We start from the raw sequence: 23,733 nt of genomic DNA, 5'->3' as shown, positions 1-23,733 counted from the left end.
GGCAAGCCATACCCTTGCAGCCTGAGAGGATGGCAATGGAAAACCTCTTCTGAACAAATCATATCAAAATTGGCCTTAGGGTCACTATAAGTCAGAAATACTGTAACTTGAAGGCATACAACTACTACTACTACTACTCCAACAACAGATAGTCATAGGACTTGGTTGACTGAATGTGCCAACCCATACATAAAAAGGCAAATGGAGAAGCACCAAGAGGATGCTTGAGAAGATAGATTTCAGTCTAAAGGCAGGGTCAAGAAGATTCCTTTAGGCTATGATCCAAAGCACAGTTGCATGGATCTGAAGCCCAGTTAAACTCAGTGGGACTCATTTTCATGCAGAATGTTCAGAAAAGGGCCACCACTTCCTATTCTTTAACTTGATCCTCCTTTTATTAATGTCATTCTCTCAACACAATGCTTAAGTTTTCTGGCAAACCTGAGTCAATTTTTATTTTACAACAAAGAGTTGAGTATATTCACTCCACCATGCTTTATTAAAGAGTAGATTGTGTTTTCTTTAAAATGCTTGTACTATAAAACAGAACATCAAAGTGCTTTTGATGTAAAGTTTATTTAACAGACTCAGCTTTTTCCGATGATTGTACTAAACCTCATAGATCCAACGGCAATACTATGTCTATTTAAACTATAGCAGGAAGCTTCAGGGGATGATCATCTACACAGCTTACATGAAAGCACCATGTGCTCATCACAGTAATTTGTGATACATTATGGGGGGGAAACTATTTCACATATGGTCTGCTGTTTCTATACAGTCTATGAATGCTGGCATTTACTGCCATGAGACAGGAAATCACCAGGACTAAGAGAAATCTTTTCTCTTAGACCATAAGAATTGCAGAATGGGATTTTCAGTATAGCATTCTAACACTCCTGATGATCTCAGCTATCTTCCATGTAAATGGGGGGGGGGGGGGATTCTAGCCTACATTCAATGGCTGCAAAGATAGGTGTGAAAATGCATATGTTGTGCTTTTTGAAGCCAAAGAATTGAGTCATTGAAATAAGATCTTCAGTTGCCTACATGTCTTTGTCAAAAACTATCGCTCTGCAACAAAACATTCACTTTGCATAAGAAGATCCAAGGTTCAGTCTCTAGTATCTCCAGACAAAAGGACAAGGTAGCAGCAGTAGGAAGATCTCTCCCTGGAGGCCACTAGCAATGAGATTAAATTGAGCTTGATGGACATATAGACAAACAGAGAGGCTATGTTCTCTCCATCGTTAGCAGAAGGTTGACTGAGGGCCTGAGCAGACAGGCCAAAATAAAGCTGCTTCGGGTCACTTCAGAGGTATGCTGTTTAAATGACACACACATCTGAAGAGGCCAGAAGCTCTGCCAAAGCTGCACTCTAGTCCTTAGGACTGGAGCTTCTGGCCTTTTACGATGCATGCAGCATTTAAACAGCATACCTCCAAAGTGACTTGAAGCAGCTTTATTTTGGCCTGTCTGTTCGAGCCCTTAGTTTTCATCACTGTAGCAGGCTGCAGAATTCAAGTTGCAGATTTTTCTTTTAAACATAGACCATGATTGCATATCAACTAGCAAACATAATAAAATGTTTAACATTATTACAAGTCCAAAAGTATGGACTGCAACAGACATGAGCCAGAACAGGAAGGAGAATATATTTGGTTCCAATATAAGGAGGGTCAGAAATGAGAAAGAAAGGGACAGTTAAGAAACGAAAAGAAATGTATCCATCCAGGGATTTTGAATTCCATTTTTGAAATCAATACAGAGAAAAAAATATTTCTGTAAGATATCTTTTGCTGTCTTGATATAGTCCTCCACATGTTACTGCAAGTACCAGGATCTTTAGCCAACATAGTCTATGGTGAGGCATGATGGAGGGCAGCATGATTCCCACCCCATCTTAACATTTATTTACTTGTTAATCTTATTGTACATTGTACATTATTATTTGAACAGTGGACTGTCAAGTATTGGCAATGCAAATAGTATAGTTTATTAATAATAATTAAACCTGGGGACAGTGAGGAGAGAACTGAAATGGGAATAAGGAAAATATTAAGATCTGGGCTTGGGAGGGCAATTCATATCCAAGAGACAAAGGCTCATGGGGGGGCTTAAAAGAGGATAGTATCTGATTGTTTAATGATAGCCTGAAACGAGATCCTTTGTACAAAGTTAAGAAGCAAAACAAAAAGTGTACACTTTAGTCACAAATGGTGGAAAGGTAATAAAATAAACATCAAAATGTAGGCTACCCGCTTCTCCCTTCTCCCCTGCCACTTTCAACAAAAGCAGGAAGGAGGTGGAAATCTACCCTCAGCCCTGTCATCAGGTTTCAGCATACAAGGCTGGGAGCAGGAAGCTGTTCCCTACAACCTTAACACAAACATAGGCACTTCTGAAGGCAATTTTTGGGAGGAAAAATGTCAGATTTTTGTTTAAAGTCTACAAGTCTTTAAGGGGCAGACTACAACATGTTGCATGTGACAAATAGCAGTGGAGAATCTGCAAGACAGAACAAGGAAAGATAGGGATACTTAACCCTCCCACAACAAGCTAATTTTCTTCTGAAACACGTTCTGTCCTTTCTACTGCTTTTGTTGCTATCAGCATTCTGAATCGGGGCTTATCTCACATAAGTTTGAAGAACTTATCACATTACCTATTAAATCAACTGCGCCCCAACGGGATGTAGCTGGGACGAGGGATACAAGTGGGAATTATTGCATGTAATTCACCACCTATTCTGTCAGGCAAGTACAGCCCAGCTGCATCCCGGGTCCCAGCTGTGCTCACTGGCCAGTTTTCAAAGTTGGGAGCTTTCCAACTTCGCAAAAGAGCTGGCTGAGCATGGCTGGGACCTGGGATGCAGCCAGGCTGTACTCACCGGCAGAATAGGCACGAATAACATACAATAATTTTCACCTTCATCCCGTGTCCCAGCTGCATCCCATTGGGGTGCATTCAGTTTAAAAGGTAATGCGATAAGCTCCTAAGACCTTGCAGACCTAAACATAACTTCCAGTTGGTGGCTCCACATGAAACTGAATTGGCAGGCAAAGAATTGAGTGCTTTGTCCTTTCTATCACTTCTTGAAAGAAAGATGTCCTTCTCTGCAAGTACTTTGTAAAGAAGGGTGCTGGGGCTCTGTTGTGCACATCTTGAGTATAATGTAGCAGCAGCAACAGCAGCAGCAGCAGCAGTAGTAGTAGTAGTAGTAGTAGTGTATCTTCAGGTTGTTTCAAACTTATGGCAACCCCAATGTGAAGCTATCATACAGTTTTCTGGAGCTGAGAGTGTGTGACACATTTATCTCCTGCCAAATAAGGCCAGTCTTAAACATTCACTGGTTCACCAAAGGCTAGGATGAGGTTTTAAACCTGTGGCCTTATCAGATGATGTTGGATTCCAGCTCTAGTCATTCCCAGCTAATAGGGCTACTATTTATTTATTTTATTTATTTATGGTATTTATACCCCGCCCTTCAGCCCTAAAGCCTATCAGATCAGCTAACAATTATTATTTTTAATTAGACGCTTCCCTGCCCTCAGGCTTACAATCTAAAAGACACGACACAAAAGGAGAAAGGAATGGTGGTGGGAAAGGGGATGAAGTCCAGTGGTTCTTCTCTCCCTCTGAGGCCTGGACCAAGGCAGATGGACTGGAGGGAGGGCTCTTCTTCTTCAGGCTAGCCCTGGTGGAGCTGGGCCTGCCTGGTCACTCCCTCACAGGCTGAATGATTACAAACACAGAGAAAGGGTCTGTCTTAGATTTTGAGAGCAATAGCCCAACATCATTTGATGGGTTACAGGAAAGATCTAGACAATATCCTAAAAAGTAAAGATACACAACTTGAGCACTACAATTTGAATCGTACAAGCCATTGCATTCCCCATCACCACATATGGATGTGAGAGTTGGACAGTGAAGTAAGTGGACAAGAAGCAAATCAATTCATTTGAGATGTGATGCTGGAGAAGAGTGCTGACAATACTGTGGAAAGATAAAAAGACAAATAAATGGGTCCTTGAACAGATAAAGCCTGAAATCTCCCTGGAAGCCAAGATGATCAAATTGAAACTGTGGTACTTTGAACATATCCTGAGAAGGTACAATTCATTAGAAAATGCAATAATGATAGGGAAGGTGGAGGGAAGTAGAAAGGAAGACAACACACTATAGACTCAATTAGGGATGTCACATGTATGAATTTGTAGGAACTAAGCAGAACAGTGCAGGACAGGGGTCTTTGAAATGTCTCCTCTACAGGGTCACCATGAGTTGGGATCAACTTGGAGGCAGTTAACAACAACAACATGACAAAAAATAATTTGACAGCTGTGATGGATTCAAACCAATTATTAGTTATTACTACTGTCATTGGGCGTTCAGCATGTTTCACAGAATTATCATAGCTGCCTTTACAACGTCCCTGTCAGGTACATAAATAGGTCACTATCATTATCCATATACTGCCTAAGGCCATCTAATGAGTTCTTGACTGAGGTGACATTCCAGATCACATTTAACAACTTAGGTACACAAGCTTATAAGAAGGAATGGTATAAGAAGGGTTTGGTTTTTCCAATTTGCACAATTAAAACTATCTCCTTATATGAATCTGCCAGATTAATTTATATTTATTTATTTATATTAATTTTAATTGTTGCAGTTGTTGTTGTGTGCCTTCAAGTCATTTTTAACCTACAGAAACCCAAAGATGAATCTTTCATGGGGTTTTCTGGGCAACTTTCTTCAGAGGGGATTTGCCATTGCCATCCCCTGAGGCTATAAGTGTGTGACTTGCTCAAAGTCACCCAATGGGTTTCATGGTCAAGAGAGATTCAAACACTGCTCTTCGGAGTCATAGTCCAACACTCAAATCACTAACAAGGCAGGCCCCTATAATTTTATTATCTCGTTAGTGAGGGGTGTTTTTTTTTGTTTTTTTGTTTTTGTTTTTGTATTATATATTGTTTTAGTTGTATTTGTTTTCCAATTCTACTGTTAGGTCCCATATTGAGAGAAAATTTAGGTATAAGTCAAATAAATTAATAAATAAAATTAACAGCCCATCCTGATGACAGCAGAATTGAAAACTAAGGGGCTCTCCGGACTGCCCCAAAAGGGTGGGCTGGAGGTGCCTAGTTTGCACACCAGCCAAACTACTCAGTGTCCCTCCGGACCTAAAACCCAGAAAAAACGGGTTCTTCTTGGCACGCACAGATGTCATCGGTGCACCATTGGTGCACTGTGTCACGACCATGACTCAAGTGAGGCACTCAGAGATGCAGATGCTGCATCGTGCTTGCGTCGTGGATGTGCGCCCCATGTGGGCAGGTCACACAGTCATGGCACCACCAGCACAAACTAGAGTTCCGGAGGGTGCGGTTGCTGTGCGCTGCAGAACCCTAGAATCAGTGCTGGCACGCCGCTTCTCACCCATCTGTTTCGGGCCTAAGAGAGGGAAAAGATTATGAAATTGCAAGACTTACAAACTGAGAGCTAGCGCCTCCTGGAAAAGGAAATAATTGTGGTTCCAGTAGGGATAGGTTATCAGTGAGCCATCCGCAATGGACCAACAAAACATTTGAATGATTATCACCATAGACAGAAACACAATTACAATTGTGACACTGCTTGGAACATGGCTTGTTATCTGACAATACTTTTCTGATTCATGGATATAATCTGAATCACTAACAGTGCACAAAGCCTGTCCGTAAAACTGACTGTGAAATGGATATTGTATCATAACAATATATGTATGCATAACCTAATATCATAATAATATATTTCTGTATAATCTAGTGTGCAGTTCATATTCTCAGCTTATAGTTATAAAAGAAGCAAGCAAACCATTGCTCTGCACATTTACTCTGAACTAAATCCCATTGTGTTCAATGGTTCTTGTTCACAAATAAATGGACAGAAATAAATCTGCTATTTTACAAAACTGTGATTTTTAAAAAGGAGGGTAGTAGTTAATTTGTATGATCATCTTTTATTCTTCCATGCGTTCTAAATGCATTTTCCTAATTAATGTATACTATTGCTGTTCAGTTAACCATACATTTATATTTTCAAATACTGCAAGTATCTTAACCCTTTATGCTAACCAGGTAATACACTTAAGCAGGTATTTCTGGTCTCCATTCCAAAAAAAAAGAGAAACATCCAGTATTTTAATGTCTATTAACCCTAAACATAGACTGCTAAAAAGAGATAAGTTTTAATTCTCAAACAGATACATCTGATACAGATTCTAGAAAGCATACAAAGAAAATACAATGTTTGTATTTATTCATTAATTTTATTACATTTATTAGATTTATAGTCTCCTTTTTACTAGAGAACTGGCATTCACAGGCCCCTTTCACACTGGCGCTTTTGCTAGTAATAAAACTCATTAAAAAGAATTTCTTCAAATTTGGACACACTCATGAGGAAGAATGTAATTTTTCCAACTGCATGGTCTCAAATCATGTGTCATAACCAGGGACCCATTCACACTATGCAATTATAGTGGTATAATTCCATTTTAACTCCCATGGTTCCATCCCATGGATTCCTGGGGTTTGTAGTTTGGTGAGGCATTAGAGCTCTCTCATGTACACATTTAAAACAGCATCAAGGACCAATCTCTTCCAGCAGGCCCATCCAGGTGATTTTTTAATTGTGAATTTTAAATTATGAATTTAAAACTTTAGCTAACCAAAAAATTGTTAATGTATACACTATGGATTGATTGCTTTAATATATACTGGTCATATTTATTATTTTAAATTGATGCTATGTGTTTAAACTGGTTTATATGTTTTCAACTGATGCTACGTTTTTAACACATTATATGTTGTATATTAATCTGTTGTTGGTCCCTGCCTCGATCCATGGAGAGAGGTGGTTAAGAAATAATATTAAGTAATAGTAGTTGTAGTAGTATGTACAATTGCTGGTTTGTCGGTACTAAACATTTGAAACAGAAACAATATTATGTTGTATAGCTATCTGCGTATAGCATACCTGGAACTTCAGAATTGGAAATGTACCTTGAAATATCCACCACAAGACATACATAGAACTGAATTCTGAAAATCTGTCAGATGACAGAATACCAGCTGCATGTACTAGTAATTTTATATGACTAAGGACCCTAACAGACAGGCCAAAATGAAGTTGCTTCGGGTCACTTTGGACGTATGCTGTTTAAATAACACACCCATCTTAAGAGGCCAGAAGCTGTGCCAAAGCTGCACTCCAGTCTCTTAGGACGCAGCATGCATCATTTAAACAGCGTACCTCAAAGTGACTCAAAGCAGCTTCATTTTGGCCTGTCTATTTGGGCCCTATATTTATTATATTGAATTAGGTGAAGAAAATGTCTTCTGACTTTTATTTTTACTATGTACTATTTAAGCCAGCATGGTGTAGTGGTTTGTGTATTGTACTATGACTCTAGAGACCAGGGATCAAATCCCCACTCAACCATTCACTGGATGACCCTGGGCATGTCACACTCTCTCAGCCTCTGAAGGAAGGCAAAGGCAACCCCCACCCAAACAAATCTTGCCAAGAACATCCCATGATCAGGTTGTCATAAGCTGGAAGTGACTTGAGCACATAAATTACTCTATGGCTCATATATTAATTGTTGTGACGTACGTGCATCTCAGGGATACAGTCCAAAATTCTTACTCCTACATTTAGGTTTTAAGGATTACTTTCATGAAACATAAAACATCCTTCTGCAGGGAAACACATGCAAAACTTAGGGTTATAAACCAGTTATTGAGAGGGAATAGCTTCCTTTCTGCTAGAATGTGTTTAGCAACAGAATGTCAGAAAACTTGCACTACAGCCACAAAACTAGTCAAGCTGGCGCACTAGCACCAGTTTCCTTAACATGGCTGTCACCGATGTTTTGAAACTTCAGATCATCAGATATTTTTTTTAAAAAAAAAAATCATTCTGTGGCTACAGTGTGCAATCTTCGGTTAGGTAAAATACTATAAAGCACATAGGAAAACACGACAAGAACTTCCTATCTTAATTAAAATTCCAGTCTTAAACGCAAGGGCCCAGCCCAGTCAAACTCATACATCTGTAAGCCTTGCTGATTTCAATGGAAGAGCAAAACTTAAAGTGCTTAAACTTTTAAAAGCAATTTTCACTGAGGTTTTGCTGTAGTTCCCATTACTTGAAACATCTCATTGAAGTATGTCTCTAAAAAGCAGGAGCAATTCACCCCAAATTCAGAAAATTAAATCAAGAAGAATAAAAAAAATCAGATTGACAACTGCTCAGTTGGAGTGTATTTCAGATTGGATTGTGTCTACTTTTCACAACTTTTTTTAAATGAGAAAGAGATAAATAAAAGGTTTCAAAACTTAAATTAAACTTAAGCATGTCTTTAAAAATGAATTATTGTCATTTGGATTTACTGATTTTATTTTAATGTCATTTATAAATTTAAAATATCACCATCGCATCCTGGCATAAAATTACAGAACAGCAGTTGTATGTACAAGCAGCTTTTATTTACAGTGTGATAAGAACAGCGTAATAAGAACATGCATATTTGTGTTTCTTGTCGCTTTGCTACAGAGGGAAACTGGAACAGGGACTTGAAATGAAGGCTGTCGGCTTCTAGAGCATCCTGACCACTGGGAAGCCTTGTACCTACTTCATACACCTGGGTGGAGATTTTAACCACTGCTAACATTTCATCAGTAACAGATATTTTATTTTCTCCCACTCATCTTCCAAGGATTCATAAATGGTCATTTCCCCTCTGCAACAACCACATGAGGTAGGTCAGATTGGAGAGCTGGTCCAAAGTCATATGGTAAATTTCACTACCTTAATGCTCTCCAACTCTAGTCTGCTGCCACCAACCATGATCACAGTGTTTTGTTCTGCTTCTCCAAAACTTTTCTTTGGTACTGAACAAAGATGCATGAGTGATAAATGACGCAGCAGGTGGTCTATAGTAGAGACACATTTCAGACCTTTTACTGATCAGGTCCAGCATCCCCTCACAACCAACTCTAAACAACTAATTCTACCCAAGTTATGGGAGAATATTATCCTGAGCCAACAGTCCAGTTCCTCATGGCTGGCCAAGTGGGGAGCCCCTGGGGTGCATGCACAACCCCAGGGCAAGATCAATACATTCTCAAAGATTGTATAGTGCAGAAGCAATCAAAATCAAAATGAAAAAGCATGATCCATCTCAGAGCCATCACCATTCCTGGTGTCACCCATTGCCAAAAGAATGCCCTTGGGCTTCTCCCCCCCCCCCCCCCAGCGCCTTCCCTATGAGAAAACCTCCCCCCCCCCCGCAAAGCCAACAAAGGCATGCTTGGGCCTTCTTTGCTGCTATGGCGCTGGCCTCCTCATGAGGATGGCTCTGCCACCACAGCAAAAATCAAAAATTGAGGTGCGCTAGGCCCTTCTTACCTCACAGCAGGAGGAGGGCCTGAGTGGGTGTCAATCCACTTTTGAGGTGTCACCCAGTGTGACACCTAGTGATGCCCTTGATCCATCTCATGCCAATAGTTATGAAAACTGTACAAGGAGGTTAGTAACAGAGGAAAATTTACTCTCCCAGTCCATTTCCAGCTTTACTATTGCTTCCTAGCCTCACGCTGCCAAGCAAATGCTGCAAGCATTTTAACAAAATCACTAATACAAATGAGCTTTCTCTATGGTTCTCTATTTCACTGCAGAAATAATGCTGTTTGACAAAGCTTTAACTGCCTTGGCTCAGTGCTGTGGAATTCTGGGATTTGTAGCTTTGTGAGACATTTAGCCTTCTCTGTCACTGTCAGAGAGCTCACAACAAACTACAAATCCCAAGATTCCACAGGATGGAACCATGGCAGTTATAGAAGCAATGCAGTGTCAAACTGCATTATTTCTGCAACACAAATGAATCCCATGTCACTTGACAGCTCTGAACATTTGGCCCAAATGCTAACAAGGATTTCAAAATCCATTTGTCTGGTGAGAGAGGCCCAACTCACAACTCATGGCAAAACTATAACTTACACCAGGAATACACTGGGTTATAGAATATTCATATTTTACACCAGGTCAACCTGTGCTGTAGGGCCACAAACTCTTCCACAAGGGCCCTGTGGTTCAGGCCACAGGTATGAATAATTTGCCCCTTGCCTTGGACACCCACTGGGCAAAAAAGAAGAGGGAGAGAAAGGGACATGGCAGAAGGAGAACATACTTGCCCCATACACTTTTGCTTCTTACCTCATCTACCACCTGGATGCAGACCCCTAACAGGTTACCTGCAAGGGAAGGTGGTTCTTGGCCTTCCTCATGATTGATTCTGAGAAAGAAAAAGAATTATAGACTGAGTCTCCCTTATCTGGAATTTTGAATTCTGAAATATTCCAATCTCTAAAACTGCCCACATGGGTAGATGAGACCGTGATACCTTTGTTTTCAGATGGTTCAATGTGCACAAAGTTTGCTTCATGCACAAAACTATTGAAATATTGTGTATAAAATGACCTTCAGGCTATGCGTGTAAGGTGCATACGAAACATAAATGAATTTCATGTTTAGACTTGGGTCCCACCTCCTAGATATCTCATAATGTATATACTGTTCCAAAATTTGAAAAACTCCAAAATAATAATAATAATAATAATAATAATAATAATAATAATAACAACTTCTGATCCCAAGCATTTCAGATAAGGGAGACTCAGTCTGAAATTACACTGAACAGCTCAAGAAACAGGCATATTTCTGCCTCCTTGTTTACCCTTCACAACAACTACAGAAGAGAGGCCCAACTAAGACTTAGTGACCCTCTCAGTGAGCTTCATGGCTGCCTAGGAATTTGAATCTTGAATCTCCCTTGTCCTAGCTTGACCATCTCAGTGTTGTATCACAAAGAGTCATATAGTTTGTTGCTCTTGTTATGCGCCTTCATGAGTCTGACTTATGGCAACCCTGTCTTGAGTTTTCCTTGGCAAGATTTGTTCAGAGGGGAATTGCCATTGCCTTCCTCTGATTTGGGTCCAGGTTTCTCAGAGCCCTCTTCCAACACACAAACCACTACATCACACTATCTCACATGGATGTGGGAGTGAGGGGTCCATTCATTGCCTTCCTCTGAGGCTGAGTGAGTGTGACCTGCCCAAAGATACTCAATGGTTTTCCATGGCTGCGCATGGAACAGGTCCCAGAGTCTTAGGCTGCTGCCATACTACAGAAGTAATGCAGTTTGGCACCCCTTCCATGACTTCATCCTCTGGAAGCCTGGTGTTTGCAGCTTGTTAAGGCACCAGAGCCCTCCAACAGAGAAAGCTAAATCCCTCACAACACTACAGATCCCAAACTCCCATAGCACTGAACTGTGGTGTCAAATGGCCTGAGAGAAACACTACTTTCTAACAGGGTTCTGTGTAGATACAAGTTTCTAATGTTAAGAAAGCAATAGAAAGAGAGGGGTGTGTATATGTGTATGATATATATATATATATATATATATATATGCAGATATGTAGTGCTTTCTTATATATTGTGCACACTCACATATGTGAGAAAGTACTCCATAGCTGCATATTAGCTTCGGAGGCCAGGTTCCCGCAGCCAGCCAGCGCCGGGCCTCGGAAGCAGGTTGCGCTGTGCAGACTCTGCACCTGAGAAGAAGAAGAAGAAGGAGAAGCCGAAGAGTCACCTGCCGCTGGGGAAAAGGGGGGGGGGGGGGGCGGAGGAGAGGCCCACCTCGGGGCCCTTTGATTGGACCAGCCCCCTGGGAGTGGGCGGGGCTTAGCCAGCGCTTTCCCCAAAAGAAGAAGCCCTGGGCGCCGGAGGAGGGTTGCTGCTGCTGCTGGCGGCGAGGTTGGAGCTGCTCCGTCGGGGCTTCTGCTTCTTCTTGGCTGGGACTCCCGGTGGCTGCCTTCGGGTCCCACCCGACAGCCTTAGGCCCCTCCTCCTCCTCCTGGGCGTCGGGCAGAGAGTGCTACTGAGCTGGGCTGGGCCTCGTCGGGGAAGGAGAGGGCGAGCCTGGTGACACTCTTCCCCGACGAGGGGCAGCAGCCGGAGCCCGCAGGAGCCAGAGGCTGCCAGGACCGATCTTCCTTTCCCGGCCTCAGGAGACGAGAGAGGCGCAGCATCCGCACCCGGCGCTTTCCATCAAAGCCAGCCTTCCCAGCAGGACTTTTGGTTTCGGAGATTTCGCCCTGGAGCCCAGCTCCTAGGAAGAGGACCCAGCCGGGGCCCCCTCCAGACCCAGAAGGAGCTCCGGAGTCCTGCCAACACCTGCCCCCTTCCTCCTGCCTTCGAGGGGAAACTTTGGAGGGACCCTCCGTTACTGAGAAAAGGCGGACTCCTTCCTTCCCTCCTTCCTTCCTTTCTTCCTTTCTTTCTTTCTTTCTTTCTTTCTTTCTGTCTTCTTTGGTATCAAGTCTGAAAAAGCAGCAGGAGCAACCCAACTGGAACTCAGGACCGGGACTTGGTAAAGTCAGGAAAGGGACTGAACACCTCCCCGTACTTCCTCATCGCCGGAACAGGAGGGGATCCAGCCGGTGGGAACTTTTTCCGACGTGACCCGGGGAGACCTCCCCACCCAAAGGCCCCTCCCTCGGTGCTTGTCGGATGAGGGGCGCCCCCTCTTAAGGCAAGCGCAGCCCAACTCCAGGTACCTTGAAGCCGCTGCTCCATCCGTCGCCAGGAGGCTCCGTCGAGGGCCGGGAGAGAGACTTGAGGGGCCGGGGCTGCCGCCATGAAGCTGGAGATCTTCGCCCCTCGCTACGAAGACAAGCTCGGCGGCAGCAATAGCAGCAGCAGCAGCAGCGACCCAGAAGGCGGGGTCGGGGGGAGCAGCACGGCCGCCTCGCCGCTGGCCCCGGAGAGCGAGCTGGGCTCCGACGGGGACTGCGCCGCCCTCAGCCCGCCTTCCCCTCCCCCTCCTCCTCCGTCGGCTGCGTCTGGCTCCAAGGCGTCGGGGCCGGCCTCTTCCTCGCCGCCGTCGTCGTCGGGGAAGCCCTACACGCGGCGCCCGAAGCCTCCCTACTCGTACATCGCGCTGATCGCCATGGCCATCCGGGACTCGTCGGGGGGCCGCCTGACGCTGGCCGAGATCAACGAGTACCTGATGGGGCGCTTCCCCTTCTTCCGCGGGGCCTACACCGGCTGGCGCAACTCGGTCCGCCACAACCTCTCGCTCAACGACTGCTTCGTCAAGGTGCTCCGCGACCCGGCCCGGCCCTGGGGCAAGGACAACTACTGGATGCTCAACCCCAGCTCCGAGTACACCTTCGCCGACGGCGTCTTCCGACGGCGCAGGAAGAGGCTCAGCAGGCCGCTTGCTCAACCTCCCGCTCCACAAGCCCAGCCTGACCCGGCCCCCTCCGAGGCCTCCCCTTGCCCTCCTGGCCCCGAGCACAAGCCCCCGGCCCCGACGGCGGCACCACCATCGCCCTCCTCCTCCTCCTCCTCCAAGTTCTCCAGCTCCTTCGCCATCGATAGCATCCTCAGCCGCCCTTTCCAGCCCTCCGAGGAGCAGCAGCAGCCCCGGCGTCGGAGGCGGCCCCCAACCCCGGGGGCTCTGTGGTCCCTCCCGTCGGGCTACCCTCGCCTCCTGCCTCCCCCCACCGCCATCCCCTATGGCTTCCTGCCCCCTTTCCCACCTGCTCCTTCTCCGCCTCTCTACGCCTTCGGCTCCCCCGAGGCCCTCCTCCTCGAAGGCAAGGCGGCGGCGTCCAGGGAAGCGCCCCCGATCTTGCCCCCCGGGACCCCCTCCTCCGAAACCCTCCGGACGCTTGGCGGCGTCTGCCAGCTCTACTGCCCCCTCGGGATGCCCGCCTCCCTGCAGCCCCTGGCCTCCTACCGGCCTTACTCGACGACAGACAGCCTCCCAGTCTGAGGAGGGCAGGACTAGGCGAGCCGCCGACGCTGCAGCCGACAAGGCGCTCTCTGAGCACGTCATGACAGCCGCCGCCCCGACAGCGACTCAAACTTTCTGGGGGAAGGGGAGACAGGAAGGTTGCATCCAGACTGGAGAAATAACCCGGTTTGGCACCGCTCCGCTCTGGGCCCCACAACAAACTCCAACTCCCAGAATTCCAGAGCCTTCAGCCAGACGACAAGTTAAAGGGTTGCCCAACAGGGTTATGTCTCCAGTGTGCATGCAGCCAAAGACTGTGCCTTAATTATGGACGTGGTTGTTGTTGCTGTTGTTGCTGCTGTTGTTGTGTGCCTTCCAAGGCGAACCTGTTTTTCTTGGAAAGAGTTGTCCCCAGCGGGTTTGCCTTGGCCTTCCCTCTGAGGCGGAGAGAGTGCGACTTGCCCAAGGTCACCCTATCGGTTGCCATTCCCGAGCTAGGATTTATGATGGACTTGCTTTGAGACCAAAAGAGTAAGGCGAACCCGGGTCTCTAGAGGCATGGATGTCCCCTTGAGACCAAAACAAACATAACAGACAAACAAACAAGGGGGGTAATTGGGGTGTCTTGGGCCAGATGGACTTTTGGGCTTCTTGCTGATTGGCTGAAGAGAAGGGCCTCCCCGCCAATGGTTGGCTGTCCCTTGCCTATTTGGGACGTTTCTCCTTCTCCTGCCATTCCCAAGACTGCTTAAACCCGAGTTGTTAAGCAGCCCCTTCCCAATCTTAAATGGAAAGACACATTTCTCTCTCTCTCTCCATTGATTCAAGTGTAAGCCTATGCCTGTAAAACCCAGACGTCAACTCCCTCGTGGTCAATGGGTATTCCTTCTGTAAAGCCATTTAGGACTGCGACTTCTCAAGCCAACGAAAGGCTCCACAGGAGAGAGGCCTCTAACTTAAGTTGGGTGGCCAGCTTTTTATTGCTGATAGGGCTCCTGTACCTTTATTAACTTAGATGCACCAGAGGTAAGGCCTCCGTGGGTTTTAGTGTCCTCGAGGCGGTCGCTCCATGGACATCAGGGAGGCGTCTACACTGTACAAATAATACAATTTGACACCGCTTGAAGTGCTGTGGTTCCATTCTACGCAATCCTGGGATTCGTGGTTTTCTAGGGGTCTTTAACCGCCTCTGCCAAAGAGCGTTGGGGCCTCACAAAAGCGACAAATCCCAGGATTCTGTAGGATGGAGCCTTGGCAGGTAAAGCGGTACCAAACCGGGTTATTTTTCCAGTGTGGATGCAGCCTCAGAGGCTCAGCCTTTTTGGATGATGGAGGTCTCAATTCCAAATAATCGGACTAGGTTTGTGAAGCCCTTGGAGAGGAACCTACACATATTTGCAACCAGAACCTAGACAGGTTTACTCCAAGGCAAGCCTGCCTGCATCAGAGGCTTGCTCTCTCTCGCCCTTCAATTTCCTTGCATAGGACACAATTCCATCCTAAAGCACTAGTTTGAGAACCAGGACCTTCAGAGCCCTGGTTCAAAGTTTCATCCCCAAACGCCTTCCCTAACTTGGACCTAAGGAAAGGCTCCTCCTCTTCAAGGTGCACCTGCGAAGCCTTTCCGACATTCAGGAGTTGGATCCAAAAAGGAAGAGAAGGGGGTCAAAATGTTGATCTTTTTTGTAAAAGGACTATTTAAACTTATCCACATGATGTGCGCTTATCTGTTGAAACTCGTCGATTCTCTCCCCCGCCCCCTATATATATATATATATATATATATATATATATATATATAGGTGCCTCGTGGGGGGAAAGGTCTATCCTGCCGACACTTGATCCAGCCAAGGGATCTGCTCGAGGGAAAGAGATCCCAGGGGGGAACCCACCCAAATGACGACTCCTCCTCCTAGTACTGCCACTGGAAAAAGAAGCCTGCCTTCAGGAACCTGTGTGTATGTGTGTTAGTATGCGTGTGTGTGTGCTTTCGGAAACTCTCCATCCATGGTTGATTTTATTTTATTGTTATTTTTATTTTTTCCAAATAAAAGTTGGACTAAAAGCCGTCGCGTGTGCTGGCTGGAGCTAAAACAAGGGGAAAGAGAGAGGGGGGAGGAGGAGGAGTTGGGGTGCAAGGAGGTGTATCTTAAGGGGAGCAAAGTCTGAGTGGGAACATTGGGGTTGGGTGGGTTTGGGGCATCCTCTTGAAATGGGGAATAATGTATTGGAAACTGTGTCCGACCTAGGCGTGCTTTAACCTGGAAGTAACGGGAGTGTAACTAAAAGCAACAACACTTGGAAGACAGGTGCATTCGTTTCATAGAGTTGGAAGGAGTGGCCTTAGTGTGCAAACACTTGCCAGGAACCCATTCACTAGAGTGCCCCCGAATGGTGGGCATCCATTCTTTAAAACGCTTCTACAAAAGCTTCTGCCCAATCCGACATGTTGGTCTTTAAGATGCCAACTCTGTGTTGGGTTTCGCAGCAGACTGAAAGGGAGAAAGTGCTGGCGTGGTTCTAGATTCAGGGCAATACCAAGTGTAAATGTCAGTATGAGTAATATTACTCATATCATTAAAGCAAACCAAAGTAAATTGGAACCCAGCCTCAACTGCAACCCTATATCCACTTCTTTGGGAGTAAGCCCCTCCAGCTCGATGGGATTCCCTTCTGATTTTGTCAAGATGTTGTTGTGAGTTCAGATGGTATGGAAGGATATCCAGGAAGGCAGGTCTCTCCTCCTTCTGGCCATGTGGGTTCTGGAAGGGAAAGAGCCCTAAAGTCTTGGGAATACGTTTCAAACTCCTTTAGCCACACAAAAAGACACTTTCCTTGAGAGCCTGGTTGCCCCTGCCCTTTGTAAGGTGCCTGCCTCTTTGTTAGGTGGAGAACATTGAATTTCTCAAGAAGCCTCCAAGCTTTCTAATATAATATAATAAGTGTTTCTTAGAGCCTAAACAACCTAAAGTCACCAGATCCTATCTGATCTTGGAAGCTGAGCAGGGTCAGCCCTGATTAGTACTTGGATGGGAGACCGCCAATTAATACCCAGGTGCTGTGGGCTCTATTACAGAGGAAGGAACTGGCAAAACCACCTCTGAGTATTCCTTGCCTAAGAAAACCCTATGAAACTCATGGGGTCCCATAAGTAGACAGATGCCAGAGTCCTGCTACAGATCCCACTGGTGACAATGGCACTCATTCCCACCCAAGGAGAACACCAGTGTTGGACATAAGCAGAAAATAAACATAAATTGGTAGGGGAAAGGAATATAATAATACCTTTATTATGCCAATCGAGTGTGCCAACTTTCAAGATCTTCACATTTCTTAGGCTGCATTTAGACTATAGAAATAATCCAGTCTGACACCACTTTAACTTCCACGGCTGGGGCATTTTGGGATCTATAGTGTTGTGAGATATTTTGTTGTTAGGGAGCTCTGGTGCCACAGCAAACTACAATTTCCATAATCCCATAGTGCTGAGCCATGGCTGTTAAAGTGGTGTCAAACAGGGTTATTTCTACAGCAGCCCCACCAGTCAGATGGGATGTTACAAAAATAAGTGTGTGGCTGTGAGGGAAGAGCCTAGAAGTGCACCGACACTTTAGAGATAACTCACTTTGACACTACTTTAGCTGGCATGGCTGCGTCTTGCAGAATCCTGGGCTTTGTAGTTTTGTGAAACATCAGCACTCTTGGGCAGAGAAGGCGAAACCGACTCTGCAAAACCAGAAACAACCAGGATCCTATAGGCTGGAGCAACAGCACTGAAAGTGGTGTGAAGCTGCGTTATGGCTGCCTTCACACGACAGAAACAATTCGATTTGGCACCACTTTAACTTCCCTGGTCCAGAGCTATGGAATTCTGGGAACTGGAGTTTCTTGTGGCTACAGAGCTCTCTGACAGAGAAGGCTAAATGTCTCACAAAACTACAGCCTTCCATGCCATTGAGCCAGGGCAGTTAAAAGTTGTGTCAAACTGGATCACCTCTGCAGTGCGGATGCAGCCTTTAGAGGGGAAGGAACAGCTCTCTGTCGGACGCCTTAGGCTGCCATCCTAGAGACATCCCTTTATAATTAAACCCCATGCGATTCCATAGGACTGGGTCTATAGGGGGAAAGAAAGGGGAGTCCCTGCTGAGCCAGGAAACCCAAGTCACACTCTCTCAGCCTCAGAGGGTGGCAGTGGCAATGGCAAACCCCCTCTGAACAAATCTTACCAAGAAGACCCGCTTGGCAAGTTAGGGTGGCCATAAACTGAAACGATTTGAAGGCATACAACAATAACAACAACAAGCCCTGGGCAGAGGAAACCTAAGTCCCTAAGACTCTTCAGGAAGGTTGTCGGAGGACAGTTTGTTTCTAACCGAACTGGGTCGAGCAAAAACAGCCACCAAAACCTTCGCCTTCTCAGGAATGCAGTCCAGGCGGCAGGGCGGGGACCCGACGGGAGGAATGTTTTCCTGCTTTGGGTGGGAATCCGTTTAGAAAGATCAAGTGCAAAGGACGGGAGGGCCTTAGAAGCCAACCCGACACAGATTTCCTTCACAAGGTTAAGATTCAGACTGCATCCGCACTGCAGAAATAGTCCACCTTGATACCACTTGAACTGCCATGGCTCAGTGCTAAGGAACTTTGGGATTGGCAGTTTGTTGCGGCATCAGCGCTCTCTGGCTAAATCTCTCACGAAACTACAAATCCCAGCATCCCACAGCTTTGAGCCACGGCAGTTCAAGTGGTGCGGTGTTAAACTGGATTGCATTTCCGTAGTGCTGGCGCATCTTTAATCGGAGTGAGGAAAGTCGTATTTGCAAGGCTGCTTCCGCACTGCCGAAATAATCCTGCTCGACACCACTTTAACTGCCATGGCTCGATGCTATGGGATGCTGAGAACGGTAGCTTGCGGTTTGCAGCCCCACTCTGGTGCCACTACAAACTACAAATCCCAGAATTCCATAGCATCAAAGTGGTGTCAAACGGGATGAAGTACTAGTTGTGTGTCCAAATGGACACCCGATCCTAGCTTTTGGATACCCGATGGAGACCAATGAATACCTATAATTGAATCACTGAAGGGCACCATCCCCAGCCCTCTTAAACTTCAATGGCTTCTGCATCTTTACTTTACTTGAGAGGAAGCCTCATTAAGATCAGGAGGTTCTGTTTTCCTTTTAAACTAGATCTCCAGAAATCCCATCTCTCTGCACCTGCCTTTGTCACATTCTCCTGCTTTGACTCAATGGGAGTGTGGGTTCTTTTGGGAGGAAGGGCATGAAGAAGGAGAAGCCAAGGAAACCAACGTCGTGGCAAGGAGGTTGCTATCATCACTGCAAGGCTGTTCCCCCCAATTAAACTGTTAAAAAAGACAGCCTGAAATCCTAAATTAGACTCGAAGAGAGGAAACCCTTTGATTCTAATTGCTGAATGGTGGATCGACATGCAGTTAAATCCCATCGATCCAGTGGGTTTGCTCTCTTTGGGAGAGAGCCAGGAGTGGAGCAGTAGTTTGAGCGCTGGATTACGACTCTGGAAAAACCCACCGGGTGACTTTAGGCAAGTCACACTCTCTCAGCCTCAGAGGAAGGCAAAGACGAACCCCTTCTGAAAAAACCGGGCCGAGAAAACCCCGTGATAGGTTTGCCTTGTTAGGGTCGCCACAGGTCGGAAATGAAAGCAGACAACACTCCTCTCTCGTTGGGACTGATTTATAGCAATGAGGCCAATAAATACTTTCTCTCATAATAAAAGAGAAAGAGAGAAGTCCCTTTATCTCTGAAAATATCTTTTTGCTCTTCTGGTAGGTTCAAGAAGTTTCCTTCCAAACATATTGGACTCAAGAGGGACAATTGTTTCTTGATGACACAGTGGCATGGGGACAAGCACACCTGCTTTATTTCTGCCTGTCGGATCCAACATCTTGAATTATTCATTCATTCAAGTTATACCTCGCCTTTCTACTGCCATGCAACTCAAGGCGGCTTACAATGATTTAAAATAGCAGTCGGTTAAAATGTTCTCTTACCATAAAAAATTAAATAGTACCAACAAAAGGTTAGGATCCCAAAGTTTTATGTTAATTGAGGCTGGGCAGGAATTAATACCCAAGAGAATTAAATGTTCTGTTCTTAATTAAGATGTCTCTTCCTCTTACACACTACACACAACACACAAAGTGTCTATTAAGGCTTCACCTGTTGATTTTCTGTCTGACATGCAGAAAATAATATTTATTTATTTATTTATTTATTTATTTATTTATTTATACCCCGCTCTTCACAAAAAGGCTATAAAAAGGTTAAGGGTATCCTTGGCCTTTTTGTTAGCTGCTTAGTTCATAAATACTGTTACTGGGAAGGAACATGCATAAAAAGAAACACTGGATGAGGTGTTAAGATGTTTAAATACTACTACTACTACTACTAATAATAATAATAATAATAATGTGATGTAAGCTTTAAAGGCGCACAGAAGTCTTCCTCAGATTTGTTTAATTGTGGGGCCCATTTGCTCAAAGGTTGCATCCACATTGAGGAATTAATGCAGTTTGGTACTGTTTTAACTGTCATGGCTTTGGAATTCTGGGATGTGTAGTTTTGTGAGATGTTTAACCTTCTCTACAGCCATGAATGCCTCGCCCTTGTGAAACCCTATCGCCAGCAGGATCGTACAAGAGATGGGACACGATTACAGTTGTTATTGCTTTTCTTATTAGGAAGCCCTGGATGTTGCAGTCGTTTTGCAGGAGACTGGTGAGTAAGCCTAAGAGGAAAAGAGAGCCAGGCCGTCTGCTTTGGGCTCCTTGGAGGGAAGGCGGGATAAACTGGAACAGACTAGTAAAATAAAGATTGATTTCCTCCAGGGCTTTGGTGTGCAGCCTTCCCCGCAAACCAGTCGACCTCCACATGTGTGAAACCACCACTCCCCGCCTTACCTGCAACCATGCCAACTGGGAATAATGGAAGTCGCAGTCTGACACATCTGGAGGTTGCTGTCTGGAGTTTGCAGGATGATGGAGAGAGGGGTCTGACACAAATATGGAAACGCAGTTCCCCCCATCTGCAACCACGCTAGCTAGGAATGATGGAGGTTGAAGCATGACACATCTGGAGGTTGCAGGATGATGGGGGTTGCAGCCTGACGCATGTGGGGAACCTCAGCTTCCTTCTGTCTGCAGCCACAGATAGTCTGGAGGTTGCAGTCTGACAAGTGTGGGACCACAGTTTCTCCCATTTGCAGCCATGCTATCTGGGGATGATGGAGGTCTCAGTCTGACACATCTGGAGGTTGCAGGATGATGGAGGTTAGAGTCTAACACAAGTGTGGAAACGCAGTTCCCCCCAGCAGCCATGCTAGCTGGGGATGATGGAACTTACAGTTGGACACCTCTGAAAGTTGCAGTCTGGAGGCTGCAGGCTGATAGAGGTTGTCGTCTGACACATATGTGAGAACCACAGCTCCCCGCCATCTGCAGCCATGGTAGCTGGGGATGATGGAGGCTACAGTCTGACACCTCTAGAGGTTGCATTTTAGAGGTTGCAGGCAATCTGGCACATGTGTGGAGCCGCAGCTTTCCCCCATCTACAGCCATGCTATCTGCGGATGATGGAAGTTGCAGTCTGGCAAGGCTGATGTTGAAAGATGAGGCCGGTGCCTTTGAATAACCGCGATTTAGGGTTTTGTTTCCCTGGAGACGTTGGCTTGCGAAATTGTTTCCGATATAGGAGCACCTTACTTTGTATGTCTATTCTTTTAAAAATAACAAAAAACTTAGGATGTTGGATTTGGCTGATCGAAATATTCACCTGCCTTTATCTTGCATCTTTTGCCATCTGTACATCAAAAAGGACGAGTTCACTTCTGCAAAAGCAAAAGGGCCTACATTATGCAGCAGGTCGTTTACAATCTGGAACATCCATTCAAAACCACAACGGAGGCCACCTTTCTTGCTGGTTAGACTCACTTCACCTTAAAGGTTTCACTCAACAAACAAACAAACAAACAAACAAACAAATGCTGATGAGAGCTGAGACACCAGCTTTTTAAATGGGACCTGAATTGTCGGGAGAAACTCGAGGGCTCGTGCCAGACCTTTTAAATGGATGGGTCATACTCCAAATCGCCCATAAAGTTGCCATTTGACTTCCCTGCCCACTCGGCCTCCTTGCCTTGTAACAGACAGAAATTCAACAGGTGAGCTTTCCTCCTCAGGAGGCTGCAAAGAGTCCCACTTCCATGGCTCACTTATCTGCTGTCACCCTGCACTTGTTAACATCGCAAATTGTGGGGAAGCGACTTTTGGATTGCAAATCCCAGAATCCCCACCACCAAGAACACCATAGCCCTAGAAGCTGTAATAGGAAAACCAGCCTTTTCCGGGCTCATTACTACTTACTGCCCTTTCTCAAGAGAATCGTCTCAGACTGATTTACACTTTTTACTTTACTTCACATCTTTCCTTCTTTGCTGCCAGGGAACAACTATAGCTCAAGGTTGAATTGCCAAGGTTCAGTTAGAAGGTATAAGTTCAGAGATAAACTGTTTCAATCCTTTAGATTTTACTCCCTCAGAACTGTAATCTATTTTTTTTTTTAATCATATTGATTCTGGCAGACAGGGCTTGAGTTGGGATAAAACCACATTTTGAGTCGCAAATTGCCACAAGGTCAATAAAAAGACCGTATGTGTGTGTCACCTATTGACTTATGGAGACCCCCTAAATTTCACAGGCTAAATTGATTTATCAGCATCTTAAAGGTTTACTTAAGGTTCAAAACACACTGCAAAAATAATCCAGTTTGAGACCGCTTTAACTGCCCTGGCTCAATGCTAGGAAATTCTAACAAATGTAGTAGTTTTGTGAGACATTGAGCCTTCTCTGTCACAGAGCTCTGGCACCACCACAAACTACAAATCCCAGTATTCCCTGGCACTGAGCCAGGGCAGTTAAAGCGGTCTCAGACTGGATTGTTTCTGCTGTGTGTTTTGGACCTTGGAGAAAAGTGCAGTTGAAACCTGTCGGAACTGCCAGCCTTCCTAAAAGGCACTTATTTACTTTTGGGTAAATACGCTCGAAGTCAAGAACCATAATCCTATTTCAGTCCAATCCGAAATTGCTCAAGGAAGTCATTTCCTTGCAAATGAACTGTGGCTGCTCTAGGATCAGGCCTGCAAACAGAAGGCGATCCAAACCGCGTGGCGGAGAATTTACGTTGAGACTGATGAGGCTGCATCCACACTGGAGAAATAACCCGGTTTGGCACCCCTTTAAGTGCCCTGGCTCAAGGGTATGGAATTCTGGAGCTCTGGGCCCACAACAAACTCCAACTCCCAGAATTCCATAGCCTTGAGCCAGGGCACTTAAAACGGTGCCAAACCAGGTTATTTCTCCAGTGTGGATGCAGCAAGCCCCACAAAGTAAAGTCTCATAGAAGGGCAGTAAACGTGTTTCATATTAAACATATTTTAAACTCAAAGAAGGTAGTAAACATTAGTAAACATGTTTCAGATGAAGCATGTTTGCCCTGCTCTAAAGGCATCAGATCCCGTCCGATCTTGGAAGCTAAGCAGCCTCAGCCCTGGTTAGTACTTGGGTGGGAGATTGCCAAGGAATCCCAGGTATGCTGTAGGCTATATTGCAGAGGAAGGAGCTGGCAAAACCACCTCTGAGTATTCCTTGCCTAAGAAAGCCCTATGAAATTCATGGGGTCATCATCAGTTGACTAGTGACTTGAAGACACATAGGTGGCATAGTGGGTTTGGGCATTAGACTGTGACTCTGGAGACCAAGGTTCAAATCCCTGAAAACCCACTAGAAGACCTTGGGCAAGTCACAGTTTCTCATCCTCAGAGGATGGTAATGGCAAAAA

At 45.4% G+C, this 23,733-nt stretch overlaps 1 protein-coding gene across 1 annotated transcript; it reads left to right on the top strand.

Annotated features, from left to right (window-relative positions):
* The first annotated feature begins 12,398 nt into the window (after window positions 1–12,398).
* FOXQ1 (forkhead box Q1) lies at window positions 12,399–13,911 on the top strand. The gene has a single exon (XM_042466036.1). The coding sequence runs from the start codon at window positions 12,758–12,760 to the stop codon at window positions 13,898–13,900; it is 1,143 nt and encodes a 380-aa protein (XP_042321970.1). The 5' UTR covers window positions 12,399–12,757; the 3' UTR covers window positions 13,901–13,911.
* The last annotated feature ends 9,822 nt before the right edge of the window (window positions 13,912–23,733 follow it).

Source organism: Sceloporus undulatus, chromosome 4, assembly GCF_019175285.1.
Source record: "Sceloporus undulatus isolate JIND9_A2432 ecotype Alabama chromosome 4, SceUnd_v1.1, whole genome shotgun sequence".
Taxonomy (NCBI): Eukaryota; Metazoa; Chordata; class Lepidosauria; order Squamata; family Phrynosomatidae; genus Sceloporus; species Sceloporus undulatus.
The sequence above is the reverse complement of the archived record's forward strand: the minus strand, read 5'-3'. Positions and strand labels throughout refer to the sequence as shown.

Bases quoted from the DNA above. Each gene is read 5' to 3' on its own strand.
- FOXQ1 (XM_042466036.1), top strand. From the start codon at position 12,758: ATGAAGCTGGAGATCTTCGCCCCTCGCTACGAAGACAAGCTCGGCGGC.